The following is an 18670-nucleotide window of genomic DNA, read 5'->3' as shown; positions in this document are numbered from 1 at the left end:
TTCCACAATGAAGCCGAGATTCACATCACTCTTTCGCAGAGATGGTCGAACTTCAGAAATGCGGAACTAATAAAGTCACACTTATATTTGTCTGCTGCTATGCAAACGGGCACAACAGATTCTACATATTCACCTGTTCATGAAAGCCTTTACGAGGGCTTTCCTGGGAAACATCCTTTGGTCACACAGCAATTAGTGTGTTTTTATCCGCCAGCTGCAGCAGCAACAGCAACAAACGGCAGAGAAAAGTTCTCAGTGAGCACGAGCAGAAGCGGCCACCGTTGGCTGAATACACCCACAAGAGTAGCCCCACCCGCCAACGTTATCAATAACCCTGAGGAGAGGATGTCGCGGTGCCGTTTTATTTGTGCGAGACAGGAGACACAACAACGGCCGTGTTTGGGGCGAAAGTGTCAAAACACAGATGTCGCACGCTGCTTAATCTCAAGTCCAATGAACGGGAATCAGCAGCAGCGCTCTCCCAGAGCTGCTTCGACCAACAGAACGCTCACATCTGCCGTGTAGTATTCAAGGTGACGGCAACACGGTGAGCCGCTATCAGCAGCCTGGGAAACGAACGGAGGAGCCACTGTTCTGCTGCCGTTTGTATTTCACGCGTCAGAGAGACATGGGAGAGTGAAACATGATGACCCAACTGCCACTTGCATCTGGACATCAGGGCGGAGTCAGAATGTGTGCTTCGCTGCTGAAGCCGTTCTTAACCTCCACGGACTCAACCTCATCCTGACCTGAACACGACAGCAGCACTTTTCACCCTGCCGCTCACATGCACGTCAGTGGCTGACGTTGGCAAAACACACACAACCCCCCCCCCCCATCACACTGACATAACAACTTCCATCACACTGCTCACAAACTTGCACATGTGCCGCCATGGAAACCACCGTGCACCACTATAGATGCACCTCTGGGAGGGCTTTGCAGCAAACTAGCCATTTTTGTTTTCATTGCTTCCTTGCTGTCACTCAGCCCGTCACCATGGAGATGAGCTCAGCTTCCCAGCGTCTCATGCTGAAGTGGATATTCACTGCAGCACACAGCAAGCAGAGCTGCATGCTGACTGTGTCGCGCCTCGCATGCCTTCGCATCTATAAAACCACACACGTGTGCAATAAATGCCCAAAAGCTCAGAGTGTGTTATAACAGCTATTAATGTGTTATATAGACCCTCAGAGTGCATCTCAAGGTGAGCGCCACCTTACCCGACAGAGCATGAGGAGTCTTACACTGGCTGAGGATTAAAAGTTAGCAGCAGCACTAAAAGGGCAACTGCTACTTCAGATAAGTGCAGCAAGGGGACTGAATGGGATCACGGCACTGATGGAGATGCGGCTCATCACACAACCTCCACAAACTAGTCACACAGAACATGTGCAATATGACCAGCAACATATACATGTTGTCTCACACAATGATTACATATCAAATAACTAAGAAATGGTATTTTAAAACTAATCCACATTTGTTGGCATGTAGAGAACAATAATAATAGTCATATAGGTGTATGGAACACAACTGTTTCCCTCGAAAGAGCTGACTCTTTAATTAGGTGTGTAATTATGAGACTTACATTATGGCTACAATGAGCAATGAAAGAAGAAAAAAAGGAGGGGAAAGCACATGTTTCAATTCCAACTCGACTCATATCCTGTATTAGTGAAGTAGTAGGCCTAAATGTGAAGTTAAGAGGGAACCCATACAATTAGCCCAAAAGTTTCCCCATGCAAATACTTTAGTTTTCTAGGTGAAATCAAGGTCAGCATGAATAATGTCCTTACTGTGAAACGTGGGACTTCCTTTGTGCTCACTCGGAGGGAGGTCCGCGAACTGCACCCGGTGTCCCGACATGGTCCGATATCACCTCTCAGGTCAGAGCCCCGCGACCGTCCAGCGTGTTCTCCGGTCTCCGGGTCTGTTTCAAAGTATCCGGTAACTTCCGAGCACGCGAGGAGGGGAGGAGGGGGGGGGGCTGAACTGCGGCGATGTGACCGCGTCCCCCCGTGTGTTTTCAGCGCGTGGGAATCATTCACGGACACGCGCATACACTGGAAAGGGGCGGGTGTTGTGGGGGGGGGGTCTGTCGATGACTTCCCCCCTCTGCCCCTAGCGCGCGTGTCAGTGTGTGTGTGCGCGTGTGTGTGTGTGTGTGTGTGTGTGCGTGTGTGTGTGTGTGCGTGTGCGCTGACTCTGTGCCAGTACTGCGGTGAAGCAGCTCGCTCGGTCCGGTGTCCCCTGCCCGCTGCTCCGTAGCCCGACGCTTCCTGGACCATGCGGAACTCACTGGAACCGGCAAAGGCGCTGGGAAATCTCTCCTCCCGCATTAAAGAGAGATTAAAAATTTTTTTTTTTTACCCTGTCCACATGACTTCAGGGTTACGTCATCGCTGTGGCGTTCAGGGGAAAGGAAACATTACGAACCCATCAGAGAGTAGCAAGTTGGATGATGATGTGAGCCTCTTGTGGGACCAGGAGGGAAACGCAATTTCACAATTCAACACAAAGTTATGTTTTTTTTAGTTGATTGGGCAAAAAGCTAAAAATCCTCCTCATTGTCTATGATTATAAAACTTTACTTTTTTTCTCGTTTGTTTCAAAAGGAAAAGTTGTGTGAAGCCAATAAATCCGACGATGCCAGATCCTAATCTAGACACACATTCCTATACTATTAGTTTTTCACACGTTTTCTGGGGGGCTATATCGCCACCTAGTGGAAGAAACGTGCAACGCCATCCTATAGCGTCAGAAAGCGTCTGTTCAAACTATGTTTCATAATGGACACATGCAGTTTGAAAAGTCAACAAAGGGCTGAATCACTTCCTCTCTGGGAACATCTCAAAACATAGGTCACTGTAGGCCAACAGGTCACGAAGGTATATGCTTTCTTAAGTCAGTCTGTCATTCTATGTTTGTAATAAATGTGTGTACAAGTATATTTTCTCTCCCACAAACCTATTAATCAATTTGTTTGCTTGTTTGTTTATTTTATAACAAATATAATCCAAATTATAATTATGTAGTGATGGGAAAAGTTGCTTTACCGGTGGACCGGAAATTTAATAAAAAAGATAACGTTTTCTGTTTTTTATTAGACATTAAATATTTTGTGAAAGGTTCAAACAAAATGCTAAAAAAAGGACAGCAGGGGGTGACGGGTGAGTCCTGCACACATCACCGATGGCTACAATGTAATGGATGGCTCCCATTACAGGAGCATTACATTCTGCACCCAGGACGACGCGGCTGTCATTGTGGTACCGAATAAGAATGTGTGGCAATGTTATGGAGCAATGAGCATGACAAGTAAACATGAGATCACTGTAAATCACGTTTCTTCACAACTTTATTTTTTAAAAATTCTTTTGTCAAAAAGCCTGAAGAGAACTGGAATAATAGAAAAAGAAGCCGTGAATTGTTCTCGCAGACGCAGATCAAAACTCTCCGGACTTGTCTGATAGGACTTTTGTGCAAAAGAGAGGAGCGTTACAGGTATTCAACAGCAGCTATGTAGCAAATCAAAGCTTTTTTCTGGCATTGGCATTGGTCTACAAAACACAAACATAGAAAAACAACAAGTCTGCCAATAAAAGGCTAATAAATACTCAAAAGCACTTCCCCATACAGTAACTCATCATCATTAAAGAGGTTCACTCACGTCAACATAACCCAAACTATCACAAACAAGCGCACACGCTTTCAAACACTTCCACAAACCACTGCCACTAATTTGGCATGTACAAAAACAAAAGTATGTGCACTGCACTTCCTCTTTCTGAAGACATCAATCTTATAAAACTAAATACATGTTCAACCCGCGTAGAGACGCCGAGCGGAACCGGAGGCTCTGCGTTTCGTCCCTCCAACTCATCCATTCACGTCACGCCGATCCGTTCTGCTCAATGTACATTTTGGACAGCGAGGCCGCCATGGACTTGGCCAGCTCCTCGTCCCGTTTCCTCTGCATCTGCGAGTGTCTGCACCAGTCCTCGTACTCCGGGTTGGGGAGACACTTGTCCAGGAGGACGTCGTAGTGGCCGTTGCTCAGCCAGCTCAGCCACATGGCCACTTTGGAGGCGTCCTCCTCCCCGAGGTAGTGCACCATGGTGGAGACGGTGGGGCTCTCCGAGCTCCCCCCCGTCGTCAGGTGGATGTTGACGTCCAGCAGCTGGCTCATGGCGAGGAGCTCGGGGTAACCCGCCCAGGAGCCGTCCTGCGCCGCGTTGATCAGGAACACCCCCGCGTCCCCTTCAATGACGGGGTTGAACTCCTCCAGGTGGTCGGCGATGTGGTGCACCGTCTGCTCCCTCAGCTCCCCGTGCCTCGCCTGGTCCCCGTACGTGGCTTTGCACACCGCTCTGTACAGACAGTTGCCATCTGGAATGACGTGGTACCTGTACTTGTGCCTCTCCTGGAGGTACTTGTTCTGCTTCTCGACTTCCGCCAGGTACCGGCTGACTTTGAGGTCGCCGTCCTCTCGCTCTTTGCATCCCCGAGGACGAGATTCCTGCAGAACGCTGAGCTCGAAGGCCCGACTCTCGTCCGATGCTGGAGCGGCTGGGCCACCGCTCAGATCTCTCAAATCGTCCTTTATGGGGTCTTTAGGGTGACCAGCTCTGGAGGCAACTGGCTCCCCTTTGTGTAATAAGTCACACCCATTGCTTCTGAAGGGCGCTTTAGCTCCAGGAGTTGAAACTGAATCCTCCTCCTCACTAGAACCTCCAACCACCTTCTTGCCTTCTTCTTTTCTGGATCCACAGATGTCGTTTCTGTTGAAAAAGGGACTTCCCACCAGCTCGGGGAAAAGCTCCTCTCTGCCATTTCTGAGATGATCTATCAAGTCCACAATCACACCAGAGTCATTATAGAGGGGTCTTTGCCCACTGTGTGAGTCTGGAGAGGGGGGCTTGGTCTTGGATCCCCTCGTGACAGTCCTCCCCGCTCCATCGGGTCTGCGGATTGATATCTCAGCAGTCGATGTGAAGTGAACAGGCCTCATAGCCTTGTAACATGAAAATGCCGGCATGTTTGCGGAAGAAGCGCCGTCTCTCACCGGATCCCCGTTGGTCGTTGGAGTGGCGCCCGGTGGCGTAAATCCCGCTGCGCGAGCGTCAGAGGAGCTCGGCGCTGTGCGGTTCAAGCGCTCGGACCCGGTCGATAAAGTTATTGTAACTTTGCGAGACGATCGTGGGTAGTGTGTCAGCGCACTGTTGTACAGCTGCATGTTGAAAGGAGTCCCTTTATACCGACCGTCGCAGCCGGGCTGTTGAGGAAAGATGACAAAAGGGTCTAAAAATACCCCCCATGTCATAAACAAACAGCGAAGTTGTAGCGGACGTTTCCATGGCCCTGGTTCCGGATTCCACCGACACCCGGAGACGACCAGACGGGCCGCTTTAGACGGCTTGCGTCATTTGGCCTCCCTAATTTTAGACTTGAACATGTAACAAGACTCTCTGCTTTAACAATGTAAAGTTAGGTCGAAAACGAAATACGTTTTCCGGTTAAATGCTTTCAAAATAAAGTTATTTTCGACAAATTGTTCAGGAAATACAATGCACCTCGGAAAGTAAACACACACATATACATTATATATATATATATATATATATATATATATATATATATATATATAAATGTTGTAAACATTTTCAGCATATCTTATTTTCATATTGCATTGCTGGTGAACTTTTGTGTTGCTTATTTATTGTTTTGAGTCGATTGCAGCTGTGGTCAGCACTCTCTCTCACCTTAAGTTTGTCTCTCACTAGCAAAGGCTAAACCCTGCCAGTTTTTATTAATTGATATACCAAATAGTATGCCATGCAAGGCAAGGCAAGTTCATTTGTATACCACTTTTCAACAGCAAGGCAATTCAAAGTGCTTCACATAAAACCATTAACGCAATCAAAACATAATGCAAAAGAAAACAACATTTAAAAACAATTAGGAACATTCATTAAAAAATGTAATACAGTAAAAAAGCAAGAAATAGAATAAAGGTTGCAGTGCAGAAATAAAATGAAGTAGTGTGAAGAAGAAATTGATTGATATCCTTGAATCTTGTTCAATTAAAGGCAACAGCAAACAGAAAAGTCTGAGGCCATAAAATACAAAATACTCGTTCGGACTCATTGATTCAACTTTGATCTAGATCAGCCAATTAGATTAGAAGTCACAACGGCTAATTAGTTTAATGCATACAATCTGTGTGGGTTTCAAATTACTTTTCTTCTCCGCCATACGGAGTTCTGTGCATACAGTAGTGCATAATTTACTTGTACATATGCATGTTCAGAATAAGCGTTGTGTTGAGCTTTTGCATTGTGTGTATGAAATGTGTTGTCATATTTATGTTAGTATACTTACCAATAATGTCATTGTTGTCGCTATAGTAATTGCATATAACTTACACTTAAAAGTATATTTTTCTTATAATATATTTCTTGAAAGTATACTGCAGTACAATTATTTTACAGTACGTTAAAAGTTGAATTTTTAAAATAGGTGAAAGTGGTACTTTAGTATACTTTTTATATATTCGCAGAAAGTATATTTCTTTGATAGTATATTTTAAATGTACTATTGACATTTTAAGTATATTTTAAACACATTAAAGTATATTTTTGTTTTGCCTGAGCATTCTCAATACCTCATATAAAGTAAAGCGTGCTTAACAGGAGAACATGTTTCTCCTCTCATGACAATAAGATGAAAAGTATTGATTGTGAAAGTTTGATAACTTGAGGTAACAACAATTAAGCTGTGGTCTTTCTAAAACAGAGCAACTTTCGGTTTCCATAAACTCTATCCCAATAAAGTAAAGACTATGACGAATGACTTTGCCTATGTTCAAAATAATCTGAACATAGAAGAAAAAAATCCGGGCACTGTGCATACACAACCATTGCCTACGTATAAGAAGGCAACATAAATGACTGTTACGAGAATTACGTGATATAATGACAACTTTATTTTGAAAGCAAGTTAGCCATGTCCGGTATGGTTCATGATGTTGGAATGCGGTGACGCAGCTCTCCACTTTCAGGTTCTGACTGAAGGAGTGCGTCAGTGTTAACCACTCGACCAATGTGAAGGATTTGATGTGCATACGCGAGCTGGTGGTGTGTATGACAGTCACGCGTTAAAGTTGGCAATTACTCTTTCCTCTGACACATTTCTCCTGTGTGACTCAAGCAATGACAAGCCATCAAAAAAGTCACGGTGAAAAAGGGATTACTAATAAGAAAGAACATTGAACACTTATCTGCTAAATGACATGTAATGTAATGTAATGAATTCACATACCACCTCTCTGTTGTACTCCCCTATATACCATTATCATAAAGAAATTCAAACTAAAGCTCACAGCATCAACAAAACAGTCGAAGTCAACTTATTGAATTTCTGTTTGTTTGTTTTTCAGTTAAATAAATAATTAAACCAGTATTTTAAGAGGCCTGCCAAATAAACAATGTACTTCAACAAGCGCTACAATTAGTTTTAAAACATTTTGTTAACCCTTTTCTTTATTACAGTAGTGATTATGATACTTATTATCAGAATGATTATTTTTTAGATTGACTTATAATGACTTAGTGGGAGCGACAGCAGGCGTGGCCCGCTCACGTCTCTAATTTTAACACTGACTGTTGTAGCCCTTCCGGTTGAAACGGAATCACACTGCATGTGGGTCTTAATATAGATACATATGACCTCAGTTTAAATGCAGGTGTCAAGTAACCTCATAATTAATAACTGAAGTAAAAAATATTGTCTATTTATTTGATGTGCTTTTTGGGAAGGGGGGGTTCAAACCAGCCCCAGTGTTTTTTTGTTTACCCAACTGCAGGTTAATTAGCATTTGCAGCGCAGCGACCACCAGAGGGCGGCCGAGGCTCTAAGTTATTTTCAAGGACTTGGCATGCAAGTGCAGTACCACAGACACACGCGCGGGGGCGCTATTTAGCTCCACGCGGAGAAACGAACGCCTGTCTGGAACAAATGCACGCAAAGAGGCGACGCCACAGCAGCTGTCGCAACGTTGTGCACCGCATACAAATGAGCGCTTCGGCCGTTGTTGTGTTTGTCTTTATAGTAACCTGAACTGGTGCACCGACCTCCAGCTGGTACGGGGCTGGCTCTACACCCCCCTCCCCCATATAACATAAGACTATACTGTTTTTACACATGTTCTCATTCCCGGGAGAAATTGGAAGCAGTGCTTTCGATAATGTTAACATTTTAAAAGGTAATTAACAAAAAAAACAGAGAAAAAGAAAAGAAAAAGTGATGGCTACAGGGACAGCATGAGCTACCGTGGTGACGAACGTTGGAGGAAAAAGTGCAGTAAACACAGCATTTGCTGCTATCGCTCAACAGAATAATGGTCCATAATACCGCGATACGAAGTGGATTTAAATTTAATTTCCACCTACACTTCTTCGCGACGTGCTACACAATCGCGAATGAATTAAGTGACACCAAATTAGATTTTTTTTTAAAATAAAAAATACGCAAAATTCGATCATATCAATACCGCGCGGGTACACCACGAGTCACACTGTGCCCCAAAGCCTTTTATCAATAACGTTGAGATATTTCATCGCGGTTGTTATTTGTAGTGGGGTGTTACCACGAGGTCCGCAGTGCTCTCCAGCAGCCTGATGTTGTTGTTGTTGTTGTTCACTCGGAGCTGCCCGCCTAAATCACCGCCTTTCTGTGGTTCATAATATAATACACAAGAAGGTGTTGGTGTTTGTCTGGCTTTGTGGGGGGCGGGGGGGGGGCTGCAGCAATAACAGTTTCGCTAGACTGTATCCATGTCAGTGGAACAAGCCATGCTGATGTCACAGATTTTTCTCCCCCTCTCTGCCCTCTCCGCGGTGGGAGGATCTCTCTGCGTTGAGTCACGCAGCTGTCAAAGATAGCTGTCACCCAGTCTCAGGATCAAACACAGTCAATGAGAAAAGGGCTTTGAGCCGAAGGGACGCAGAGATCTCAGGTAACCCCCCCACCCCCTCCCGTCTCCAAACAAGGACGACCAGAAGAAACGAAAAAACCTCATTTCTTATTTTTTAAACGCACTCAAAAAAAGGGGGGGAAGAAGCGGCTTTTGATGAATAAGGATTTTCGGATATTCGGATACACGCGCTGGGGATATCTGGAGAAAAGAGGAAAAGCACCGCACTGACACAAAGGCAATTTTCTTCGGCGCTCGACGAGGGAAAAAAGTGGGCATTTTCGGGGGGAAATGAAGACGAAAAAGGGTAGGTTGGATGCTTGTGAGAGAAATAAAGTCGAAACGAGTTTAGATACACGGAGACATTTATCGGAACGATTTCCGCTCGTCTACAAAGCATGCAGTCTATTGTTTCCTTTCCAGACATGACAGGGGGCTTTTCTTGTTCCGCCATGTGCTGGGCGCGATACCAAAAGTCCACCAAAGCAACGTTTTGCAAGTAATTTGTGGGGTTGTTGGTTTAAAAACACGTTTAACGACACTTTCGGCACAATAACATGCAGACTGTTTCGCCATGCGTGTTGTTTTCCTCGTCACGGCGGAATTGGGCTAAACTTCAGGAAGAAGAAGAAAGAGAAGAAAACTAAAAATTTCCAAAACTTCATAGGAAAGCGACTCTTTCAGTTTGAGCTCGAGCTCGTTCGTCGCGAGCGCTACATGTGTGTCAAAGTTTGAGGACAGTGATGTTTCGAGTCAAAGTGTGGCTGTTATTGTGACTTCAAGGGGACGAAAGTGTTGCGTTTACGCTCCGACTAATAAGCTCGTTAAAATTTAATCGATATCTAGCATCTTTTAACCCTCCGCCACTTTAAATCATAGTATCTCAATCCTAAACGAGGGTTTAATAACCGCCATGACCCCATTGTGGGAAGTTGCTGTTGCCTTGTTACATTGGCGGACCTCGTGGTGCAGCGCACACACAATAGAAAACCCGCTTACAAGTTACTTCAACTTCCAAAACCAGCCCGTTTTTACGTCTCTTTTTTTAAAAACATGCTTTCCACCCGCTCTGTTTTAAATCCGATATTTCGGTGGGAGCAAAGTTTATGTGCGAATTCGCTGCTTTTTAAAATATATTTTTAGCGTGTAGAAACTTTTGAATCGCCTACAAAGAAGCACGCAGCCCTGGATTCTTTTGTTTAGTCTGGAGACGCTGATTTGCAACAGGTCTCCCCTCCCCCTTCCCCTCGCGCCAGCCTACGTAATTACCTCATCCTGTTGGCCGCTCAGACTTGGGAACTTTCTTGCTGCTTTCGCACCAGTTTGCCTCGCAAATGCCCCCTGACTCTCATTTCTGCAATGTCTTATTAATGGCGTCTGGGCAGCATCCATGTGTAAATGGTGCACATGGATACCAACAGCAGCACACACATATATATGTATTTATATTCATGTACTTTGGGCTGAAAACTATTTTCAAACAGACTAATTTCTGACTAAAAATCCGATTAAAGATTTAACAGTTTATAAAGCAGATGTATTTCCCTCCCATGCAATACAAGTCAGATAACCAAATCATGTTTGATCATGACTGACTTTGATGAGACATGCCTAAAACTAAATTACCAAATTAAATGAGAGACAACTCTACATAATATTTACACAGAAAACCCAACTGCTCCCTTCATGCTGAGATTGTTCTTGTGGTCATCTCAGTGTGCTTTACTTATCCAAGCACGCAAGGTGTGCTCCCAGTCTGCAATAGACCTGCCATGTATTTGTTGAGGCAGGTTTTATAACCAACACAGCATCAGAGCAGCCTTTGTGACGTCCCCCCCCCCCCTTCATCCCTCCTCCTCCTCCTCCCCTCCTCCATATATGAATCACATGGCTGAACTTGACAGCTTGCTTCTGACACATCAGCTGCCTCCCAGACAGCTTGTGTTTGTGCGAACGGCTGCGGCAGAGCGGCCGGGAGACGGCCCGACATAAGAGGATACATATTCTTTTGTCTCGGTTTTTCACGATGCCGCTTCTCTTCCCGCGTGCGCAGGTTTGATGATGCTGTCGGGGAGCGAGACTGACGACGAGGACAGCGTCGACGCCCCCTTGGATCTGTCGTCCAGCTCGGGGAGCAGCGGGAAGAGGAAACGGCGGGGAAATCTGCCCAAGGAGTCGGTTCAGATCCTGAGGGACTGGCTGTACGAGCACCGCTACAACGCTTACCCGTCAGAGCAGGAGAAAGCCCTCCTGTCCAAGCAGACGCAGCTCTCCACACTACAGGTATGGACCTAACAAACAAACAAACAAAAAGATAAGATAAGATTGTCTCTTCGCTTTTTGCCACCACTGAACCCCCGGGAGCATAAACACTTCACTGTAAAAGTCAAGAGGAAGCAAGTGTCAGCTCGACTGACTCATTTCCTGTCTCGATGACAAACAAAGCACGGCACATCAAGAGTGAATTGAAGGTCATCCAAACCAGCTTGATGTTGCAACATTAAAGTCTGAGACAACGTGAGTAAACTCACTCCCTGTGTGCTGTGGGCTTGGCCGAGGCACTTGGACAGGAATTTCCCTCCCTCCAGCCCCTTTCCATCCCAGCTGTCTGGGAACAATGCAGAGTCATTGACATGGTTAGAGCTGAGCTAGTTACGACTAGCCTGGAGAACTGAGGAGAGGAGAAGAGCGATGGCCGTGATTACTGCTTTGACAAAGGAGATTACTTTTTATTGAAGACTCTCTTGAATGCCGCATTCCGAATTCCAAAACTGGACTTTTGAATGAAAGTTAATGTTTAGCTTCTCAGACGCTTGAGTTATCCTAATCTTGGTGTGTTTTTTAAAATGCATTTCTGCAGTGTTGACAATGCTAATGGTGTGAAATACAGAGCCTCTGGTGTGAAGGAGAGTGGGATTTCACTCTTTAGATTTTTCTCTTTTGAAAACACCGGTGCACTCTGAACCCGAGGATGAGTGTACCAGCAGGTTTTCTTTTTAAATGGCGTGGAGGAACATCAGGGAGAGATGTTACTGCTACTTTCTCACAGCATACTTTTTGTTGTTGTTCCTCCAGGTGTGCAACTGGTTCATCAACGCACGGCGGAGACTCCTTCCAGAGATGCTGAGGAAAGACGGCAAAGATCCAAACCAGTTTACCATATCCAGGAAAGGCAGCAAAGCAGGCGACAGCTTCTCCGACAGCTCCCAGTCCCCCAAACACAGCAGTCCGGCGGGCGGTGCGGAGGAGAGCTACGACAAGCGCGTTCTCCACCCCTCCAGCTTCGAATCCGCTGCGCCCGGCGTCCTGACGAAGACGGAGTCTCCCTCTCCGACCTCTTTGTCCCCGTCTCCGGGGCTCGCGCCCACCCGCCCCTCCGTCATCTGTCACACCACTGTCACCGCAGCAATGCAGGGAAGCCCGACAGCCTCCCACCCGTCGGCGCCGGGACTGAACTGTGACAGGGCAGCGGAGCTGTTGCAGGCTGTGCCGGTCCAGGCGCTGCTCAGGTGCAAGGAGGAAGGGCAAGGCGGCAAGCCTCTCACCGCCGCCGCCGCCACCACCACCACTACCACCGGCATGGAGGGCAACCTGAGCCCCCGCAGCGGGCTCTTCAACACCCCTCCCCCCACCCCTCCAGACCTCACGCAAGACTTCAGCGGCTTCCAGCTCCTGGTGGATGTGGCCCTGAAGCGGGCTGCGGAGATGGAGCTGCAAGCCAAACAGCTGGTCTCCTAAAAGTGACAGGAGAAGGAGGAAGAAGAAGAAGATGAAGATGGATTAGAGACTGACTTTGTGTCTCGACTGGGGAACTCAGTGACTTGTCTGCACGCAACAGAGAACAAATCCACATGAAAGCCTGATCATTTCTATTTTTGGTATACCAATCAAATTGATGAGGACGTTTTTTTATTGAAAAAAAGAAAACCGTATCGAGGTGCCTTGGCTGTAAGTTCTTTATTCATTTCACATACATGCGTGTGTTTCTACATGTGTATCTTATTTGCACACAGGGACCAACAATGTTATCCGAGAAATGCTGCCCGTCTTATGTCTTTCCATTATACTGTATATGGTTTTAGGGAACGGAGAATGAGCTCGAATCGGCCCTCCTTCAGAGACCAATCACATAGATCGGTCACACACGTTTACTCTTTTACATTTCAGAGATCAGCTCATGATTAGTCTGCCATGTTTGTTTGCACACTAAAGGCAGAGGAAGGTCATCTCAGTGTCTTAAACATACTTTGCTCTCTATGACAAACGTATTCACTACTGTAGTACATGTTCTGTGTTTCCATGAGTATAAGTATAGTTTTGATTTTGTAATTTACTTTGAGCTATTTTAAAAGAATAAAACCCTATGCTTTTTTTTCTTCTTCCCCCACCAAGGGATGTTTCAGATGACCAATGTAGCGGGTTCTTAGTCTGAGCCTCCATCCCATCACTGAGCAAAAAAAACGACGGCCAGTGGACTGGAGAATTAAACACTACAGATGTCTTTTCTGCATTTGCTGTTTTACAACCTGACTAAGAGAGCAATTTAGAAAATCACCAAAAAAGCATTTTCATGTATAATAGGACCATGTGTATAGTTAATGTGACATGATGCCCAATGATGTGATTTCTTTCCATACTGTGCAATGTTTGTGGCAAATAGGGGTCACATGGGATTCAAATAAAGTTTTGTTTTTCTACATCTCAGATTTGAGTGGATCATTCATACTGGCTGTGTTCTTGTAAATCCGACTGGACTTTGTGGAGATTACCGATTCACCCATTCAGGATACGGAGAGCGTATTAAGTCAGAATGCTCTAAATAAAAGGAGCAGAAATAGTATAGTGTTCATGTCTTCCCACAGGCTACCGTTAGGCTCTCAGAGACATTCCTGTGTGTGAGAGGTTCACAACAGCTCTTGCCAATTAGCATAATCCTGCATAAATTAACACGAGCAAATGGCAGACGTCAACAGTTTCTTGCCAAAGGGGCTTTATGTGCGCCTGCATCTCAATAGTCAATGTAAATCAGCTTACAACGGAGTACGGTGGCTCGTTCACGGCTAGGACAGCTGTTCCCTCCTGGTCCTGCTGAAGCGTCTCCATTGGCCTCAATAGAATGTGTTGTCTTTATTGCTCTTGGAAGAAAAAGCAAGCTTTGGTATACTTTTGGATCTAAAAGGGCAATATCATTTTAAAAAAGCATTATTTTTTTATTTATAGGCGAGTTGGGAGCTGGAGCGATTCACCAAACGTCATCGGAGTTGTTCACTTTTTATCCTTTGTCGCCTGTCAGAAGTGGCGGCTCTTGTGTTGGAGGTCGGGTTCCAACTTGGGGGGATGTAATCACTAATATGGGTTTAAACAGACCTCCGTGGCACACAGTGGGCAGTTGTTGACCGCCATGGTGGGCCCTCTGCGAGGTAGACTGACCCTGGGCCAATCTTTATACAAAGACGACAGCCATTTCCGTAACCCCCCCCCCCCTCACTTGAACTCTGCCCACTGAGGTCAGCATGCCTCCCATCAGCATGACTGATGTATGAATGACGAATCACCAGAAGCTGCATGTACAGGAGCGTCGGGGGCTAAGCCGAGGCCAAAAGTGCCGTCTAATTATGGGGGACCGCCCCTGCGGAAGGGGAATGCCCTAAAAGCACACCATGTTGGCCTTGTAATCTGTTTAATTATCTTAGAATTGAAAACACATGCGGAGAACAGCAAAAGAAATGAACACAACAACATGATGGCAATGATATATTTGTTTAATGCTGATAAAAGCTCATACACGTGCCATAACATCAACAGTGTAATAACATGAATTACAAAATGTATATTTGCTTAATAGGTTATTTGTTTGTGGGAGGGGGGGGGTGTCACATTTACATAGGGAAACATTCATGTATGTACAAATGTTGATTTGAATGTTTTTCTCTGAATATAACTCACAAGCTTCAGAGTTGCCGGAGTGTCTTTAGAGTTTAGCAATTAACCCCAATCCAACAGTCCGGTTTCTATCTCCCTGCTATACCAGGATTACCATTATTATATTGATATGTTAATATCATGAACATAAATAGGTAGTCATTCATTTGACAGACAATTCTATTGAAATACACATTCCAAAGTTAAAAAAAATACTAAAATAACCTTCATCTCCATGAAATGGCAATAAGTTTGAACTATTATTCCTCGTATGCATCCTCTCTTAACTTCATATCGACCGACCAAAGGAAATACAAATCATACTGAACGGTTACTTCATCACTGGAGCTCCAAATGAAAACATCAGGTGGAGGTTTTCCTGGGACAAGTAGCAGGAATATATCCATCCCTATAGTTATCCAATGGCACAAAATGTTGTCGGATCAATACAGAGAATCAAACTACACACCACTGTCTGGCTATTCTGTTCTCGAAACAAGTATGTGATGGTAAACTGGCTTAGGATTGTCTCCACATTCAAGCAGCTGACAGAAACACCCGGTTACATGGAAGTAATGAGGGCTGAGATGTAGATCAATAGGAGCATCATTCAAAAGATGGCGTGGATATGAATCCCCTGTTTACCATCATGGCCGATCCTGGTGACTGGGGCTTTATGTACAGTGAGAGACGAAGCCATGGGTCACATAACGTCAGTCACACTCTCAGACACACACGCACACTTCTTCCCCTGAGACTGCTGTTGTGCTCGACTATATTAGAAATTAAGGCTGATCACTGAAACGGAAAAGACAAAAAAAGGTGCCTGTCATGCTAAAGAATCAACATAAATAACATAAAAAACACAGTATAAGGGCCTTGTTGTCAGTGCATAATAATAGTCACAATGTCAGTAAAAAGTTCTCCTATAACCAATAAATTAAACATTTATACAAAATATTAGAAATTTGATCTTTTTTTGTGTGACCTTCAAATAATTGCTTCATTTGGAGGCAGATAGTGCACACACAGTGAGGAGAAAATAGTCCCTTTTCAGTTCTTTAGTCTCACTACTGTCAATAAACCTCTCTCTTCTTAAAATGACGTAATAAAATGCAGTAAAGCTAAGAGTATTGTACCAAATATCAGTACTTTAGCAATGCCTGTAACACCGAAGAGTTTGCAACCCAAAATGTGATTTTTTTTTTGAAATGACTAAGAAAATCAGTTACTTTGTGTCTGCCTGCGTGCCATGTCATTATACTGAATGGTCTTTATACAAACATGTGTTTCTCTCTTTAGAATGAGACAAGATGGGTGGTTTGTTTTCTGTTGGTTGGCACTGCTACCTCAATATTCAATTACAACTAGGACCCATTAGACCTAGAAAAATAGGAAGCACTTTTGAATGTGACGTCTGAATCATACCACACACACACACACGTACGCGCACACAGACACACACACACACACACACACACACACAGATTAGCTTCGTGGCATTTTCAAACAGGGATTCTTTCAGTGAATTGCCATCTTTGCAGGAACCACAGGCTCAATGGCCACTTTGCCTCACCTGGAGGAGCAACATCTGACCTCTTGACCCTTCTTACAGGGATTGGCCCATTTTCAGACAGAGGGCGAATTGTGTCTTGAACTGACACGGTAGTGTCTGGTCTTTTCACCATCATCTTCTTTCATCATGTTTGGCCTCATTAAATATATCAAAACTTAGATTATGGTGTTTTATACAAAGATCAAAACAAAATAGGCATAAATAATTCTTCTTAAATATAAGTCAATAGGTCAGGTCTGGTCTTTACATTTGATTCGATCAGATCAAATTCATCACTTGTTTATAGTATTTGCATGTATATATACATACATACACACACTCCACATGGACATGCATGTTCCCTCCCTGTTTCCCTCTGATTTTCAGCACTTGAAACATATTAATGTGAAGCATCACTGCTGTGCTACACCTGGCTTACTTTGTAATATCAGGCCACTTAAAAAAGGGATAAGATACATCGTTGTAGGGTGAAGAGGGACTGCTACATCAAAGCTGGGAGGAGGAAATGAGGAGGGGGGACGACCAATAAATAAAAGCTGTACATGTACATTTCTTGTTCTTCTTCCATTGTGACTAATCCCACAGTGATCTGGGAAGTCCGCAGAAAATGTGATTATGTTATGTTAGCACCCGAGCCCTACCATTCAGTGCTTTAGTGTGTGTGGAACAGTGTATCGGGCATGTGTGTGGGTACATGCGTCTGTGTGTCTCATAGTCTGGTCTGAGCTTCTGGGATATAGATCTCGATACTGTCTGCGCTCTCGGTAGCAGAGCTCTGCCGAACCGACGCGGCACGTTTGGCGGCCAGCAGGCGCTTGCGAGCCTCCAGGCGCTGGCGCTCGGAGCTCTCCAGCGAGCGGTCCCGAGCCAGGGAAGGGCGGTGGCCCTTCAGGGGCTTCTTTGGCACAGGAGGGGGCATCCTTCTCTCCTGGACAGGAATGACAAAGTCTTAATGATCTGGGTCCTCACGGCGAGCTGCAGCTAAACACAGTAAAGGAGCAACACGTCCGCAGCCAGCTCGCGTAAGGGTTAGTAAAGCGCTCCAAAACGAAGTTTGAGATGAGATGGATTTGATATTGGCAATGTAGTTTTTGCACCTGAATTTCTGGTGGGCTCAGAGGTTTCCAGTTGTTGGCTTTGAGTTGGTGGAGTTCATCAAACTTCAGGCTAATGTTCTCAATAGACAGCTGGAGCATGTCCCAGAAACCGGCCAGGTCCTGGGAGATGGGCCGTAGGTTTGCATTTGGGTTCTGATACACAACAATAGAATATTAAAAAAGACAACTGCATGAACACATATATACACAAACACAGAATGTGTAGATGTAGATTTCTGAAAATGTGCTGTCGCAATCTAACGACTCGGTTTTACCGAAAATGCACAAATCAAAGATTTGGCTTTCCAGTGTATTGAGATTATTTGGCATATCAATTTGTCAGTCTATCTGTCCAGTTATCATCTTTTATTCAATGTTGTCCACTGCTTCACAAACAATAAGAATATCGTCATATTACAGTTCACAAATTGTATTCATCTTGTTATTATGATGGTTACATTATGCATCACGGGTAGTTAAAACATGTAGATATGCAAATAGCTATGCAATAAACAGCATTTGGCTTCTTAAATACAGATAGATAAACGAGACAGACTGTAGTTTACACACTGCAAGTTCCATTGTCTTGTATGTGAAGGACAGTAAGGGTGTGCAGATGCACACGCTACACTAGTTGCATAGTAAATGAGCTCTGGTCGGTCCTGTCAGGATGATTTGAGCAGGATGATGTCAGTGGTGTGGGGGGAGGGCGGGGGAAGCATGCAGAGGATGAGGTGACACATACCAGATTCTCTTCACACAGCTCCCGGAACTGCTGGAACTTCTGGGACATCAGCAGCTGGGCACTCCCCACTGCACTGCGGATCTTCCCCAGGACTGCAGAAAGACACGGACGCACATGCATGCACACACACACACACACACACACAATTCACAATGCAATTACTCACAGTACCGCATACTGCAGGCATGGTGCAGCAGTAGCAGAGAGGGCGCAATGGTGACGCAACCGAAAAAGGATACGCTAAAGTCCTGATTTATCTGTGCGTCTCAGGAGCATCAATCATTTAGGAAAGTGAAATATTTACTAAAATGCACTGAAATTCCAAATCCGAAGACATACAAAAATAGCAATCC

The 18670-nt window shown here is 44.9% G+C and overlaps 4 protein-coding genes across 4 annotated transcripts in view; 1 reads left to right on the top strand and 3 right to left on the bottom strand.

The window, feature by feature from the left end:
• Window positions 1-1969, bottom strand: part of si:ch211-285f17.1 (sickle tail protein homolog) — a 114436-nt gene extending 112467 nt beyond the window's left edge. The window contains exon 1 of the mRNA XM_056433501.1: window positions 1800-1969. Within this exon, the coding sequence (XP_056289476.1) occupies window positions 1800-1869 (70 nt within the window). The 5' untranslated portion in view covers window positions 1870-1969. The remainder of the gene's footprint in view (window positions 1-1799) is intronic.
• Window positions 1970-3343: 1374 nt separating this feature from the next.
• Window positions 3344-5446, bottom strand: LOC130206197 (OTU domain-containing protein 1). The gene has a single exon (XM_056434041.1). The coding sequence runs from the start codon at window positions 5324-5326 to the stop codon at window positions 3896-3898; it is 1431 nt and encodes a 476-aa protein (XP_056290016.1). The 5' UTR covers window positions 5327-5446; the 3' UTR covers window positions 3344-3895.
• A 3457-nt stretch (window positions 5447-8903) lies between these two features.
• tgif1 (TGFB-induced factor homeobox 1) lies at window positions 8904-13681 on the top strand. The gene is made up of 3 exons (XM_056433849.1): window positions 8904-9284; window positions 11031-11260; window positions 12053-13681. The coding sequence occupies exons 1-3, from the start codon at window positions 9269-9271 to the stop codon at window positions 12713-12715; spliced, it is 909 nt and encodes a 302-aa protein (XP_056289824.1). The 5' UTR covers window positions 8904-9268; the 3' UTR covers window positions 12716-13681.
• A 1040-nt stretch (window positions 13682-14721) lies between these two features.
• The window catches only part of dlgap1b (discs, large (Drosophila) homolog-associated protein 1b), a 91854-nt gene continuing 87905 nt past the window's right edge, over window positions 14722-18670 (bottom strand). The window contains exons 10-12 of the mRNA XM_056434112.1: window positions 18318-18409; window positions 17573-17725; window positions 14722-17403 (exon numbers count right to left, since the gene is read on the bottom strand). Of these exons, the coding sequence (XP_056290087.1) occupies window positions 17185-17403; window positions 17573-17725; window positions 18318-18409 (464 nt within the window). The 3' untranslated portion in view covers window positions 14722-17184. The remainder of the gene's footprint in view (window positions 17404-17572; window positions 17726-18317; window positions 18410-18670) is intronic.

This window comes from Pseudoliparis swirei, chromosome 16 (genome assembly GCF_029220125.1).
Source record: "Pseudoliparis swirei isolate HS2019 ecotype Mariana Trench chromosome 16, NWPU_hadal_v1, whole genome shotgun sequence".
NCBI classification, from domain to species: domain Eukaryota; kingdom Metazoa; phylum Chordata; class Actinopteri; order Perciformes; family Liparidae; genus Pseudoliparis; species Pseudoliparis swirei.
Note: the sequence above shows the minus strand (reverse complement) of the source record. Positions and strands in the feature narration are given on the sequence as shown.

Coding starts and splice junctions, on each gene's coding strand:
- tgif1 (XM_056433849.1), top strand. Junction 11,261..12,052: donor CGCAGCTCTCCACACTACAG/GTATGGACCTAA, acceptor TTGTTCCTCCAG/GTGTGCAACTGGTTCATCAA.
- LOC130206197 (XM_056434041.1), bottom strand. CDS start 5,326: ATGACATGGGGGGTATTTTTAGACCCTTTTGTCATCTTTCCTCAACAG.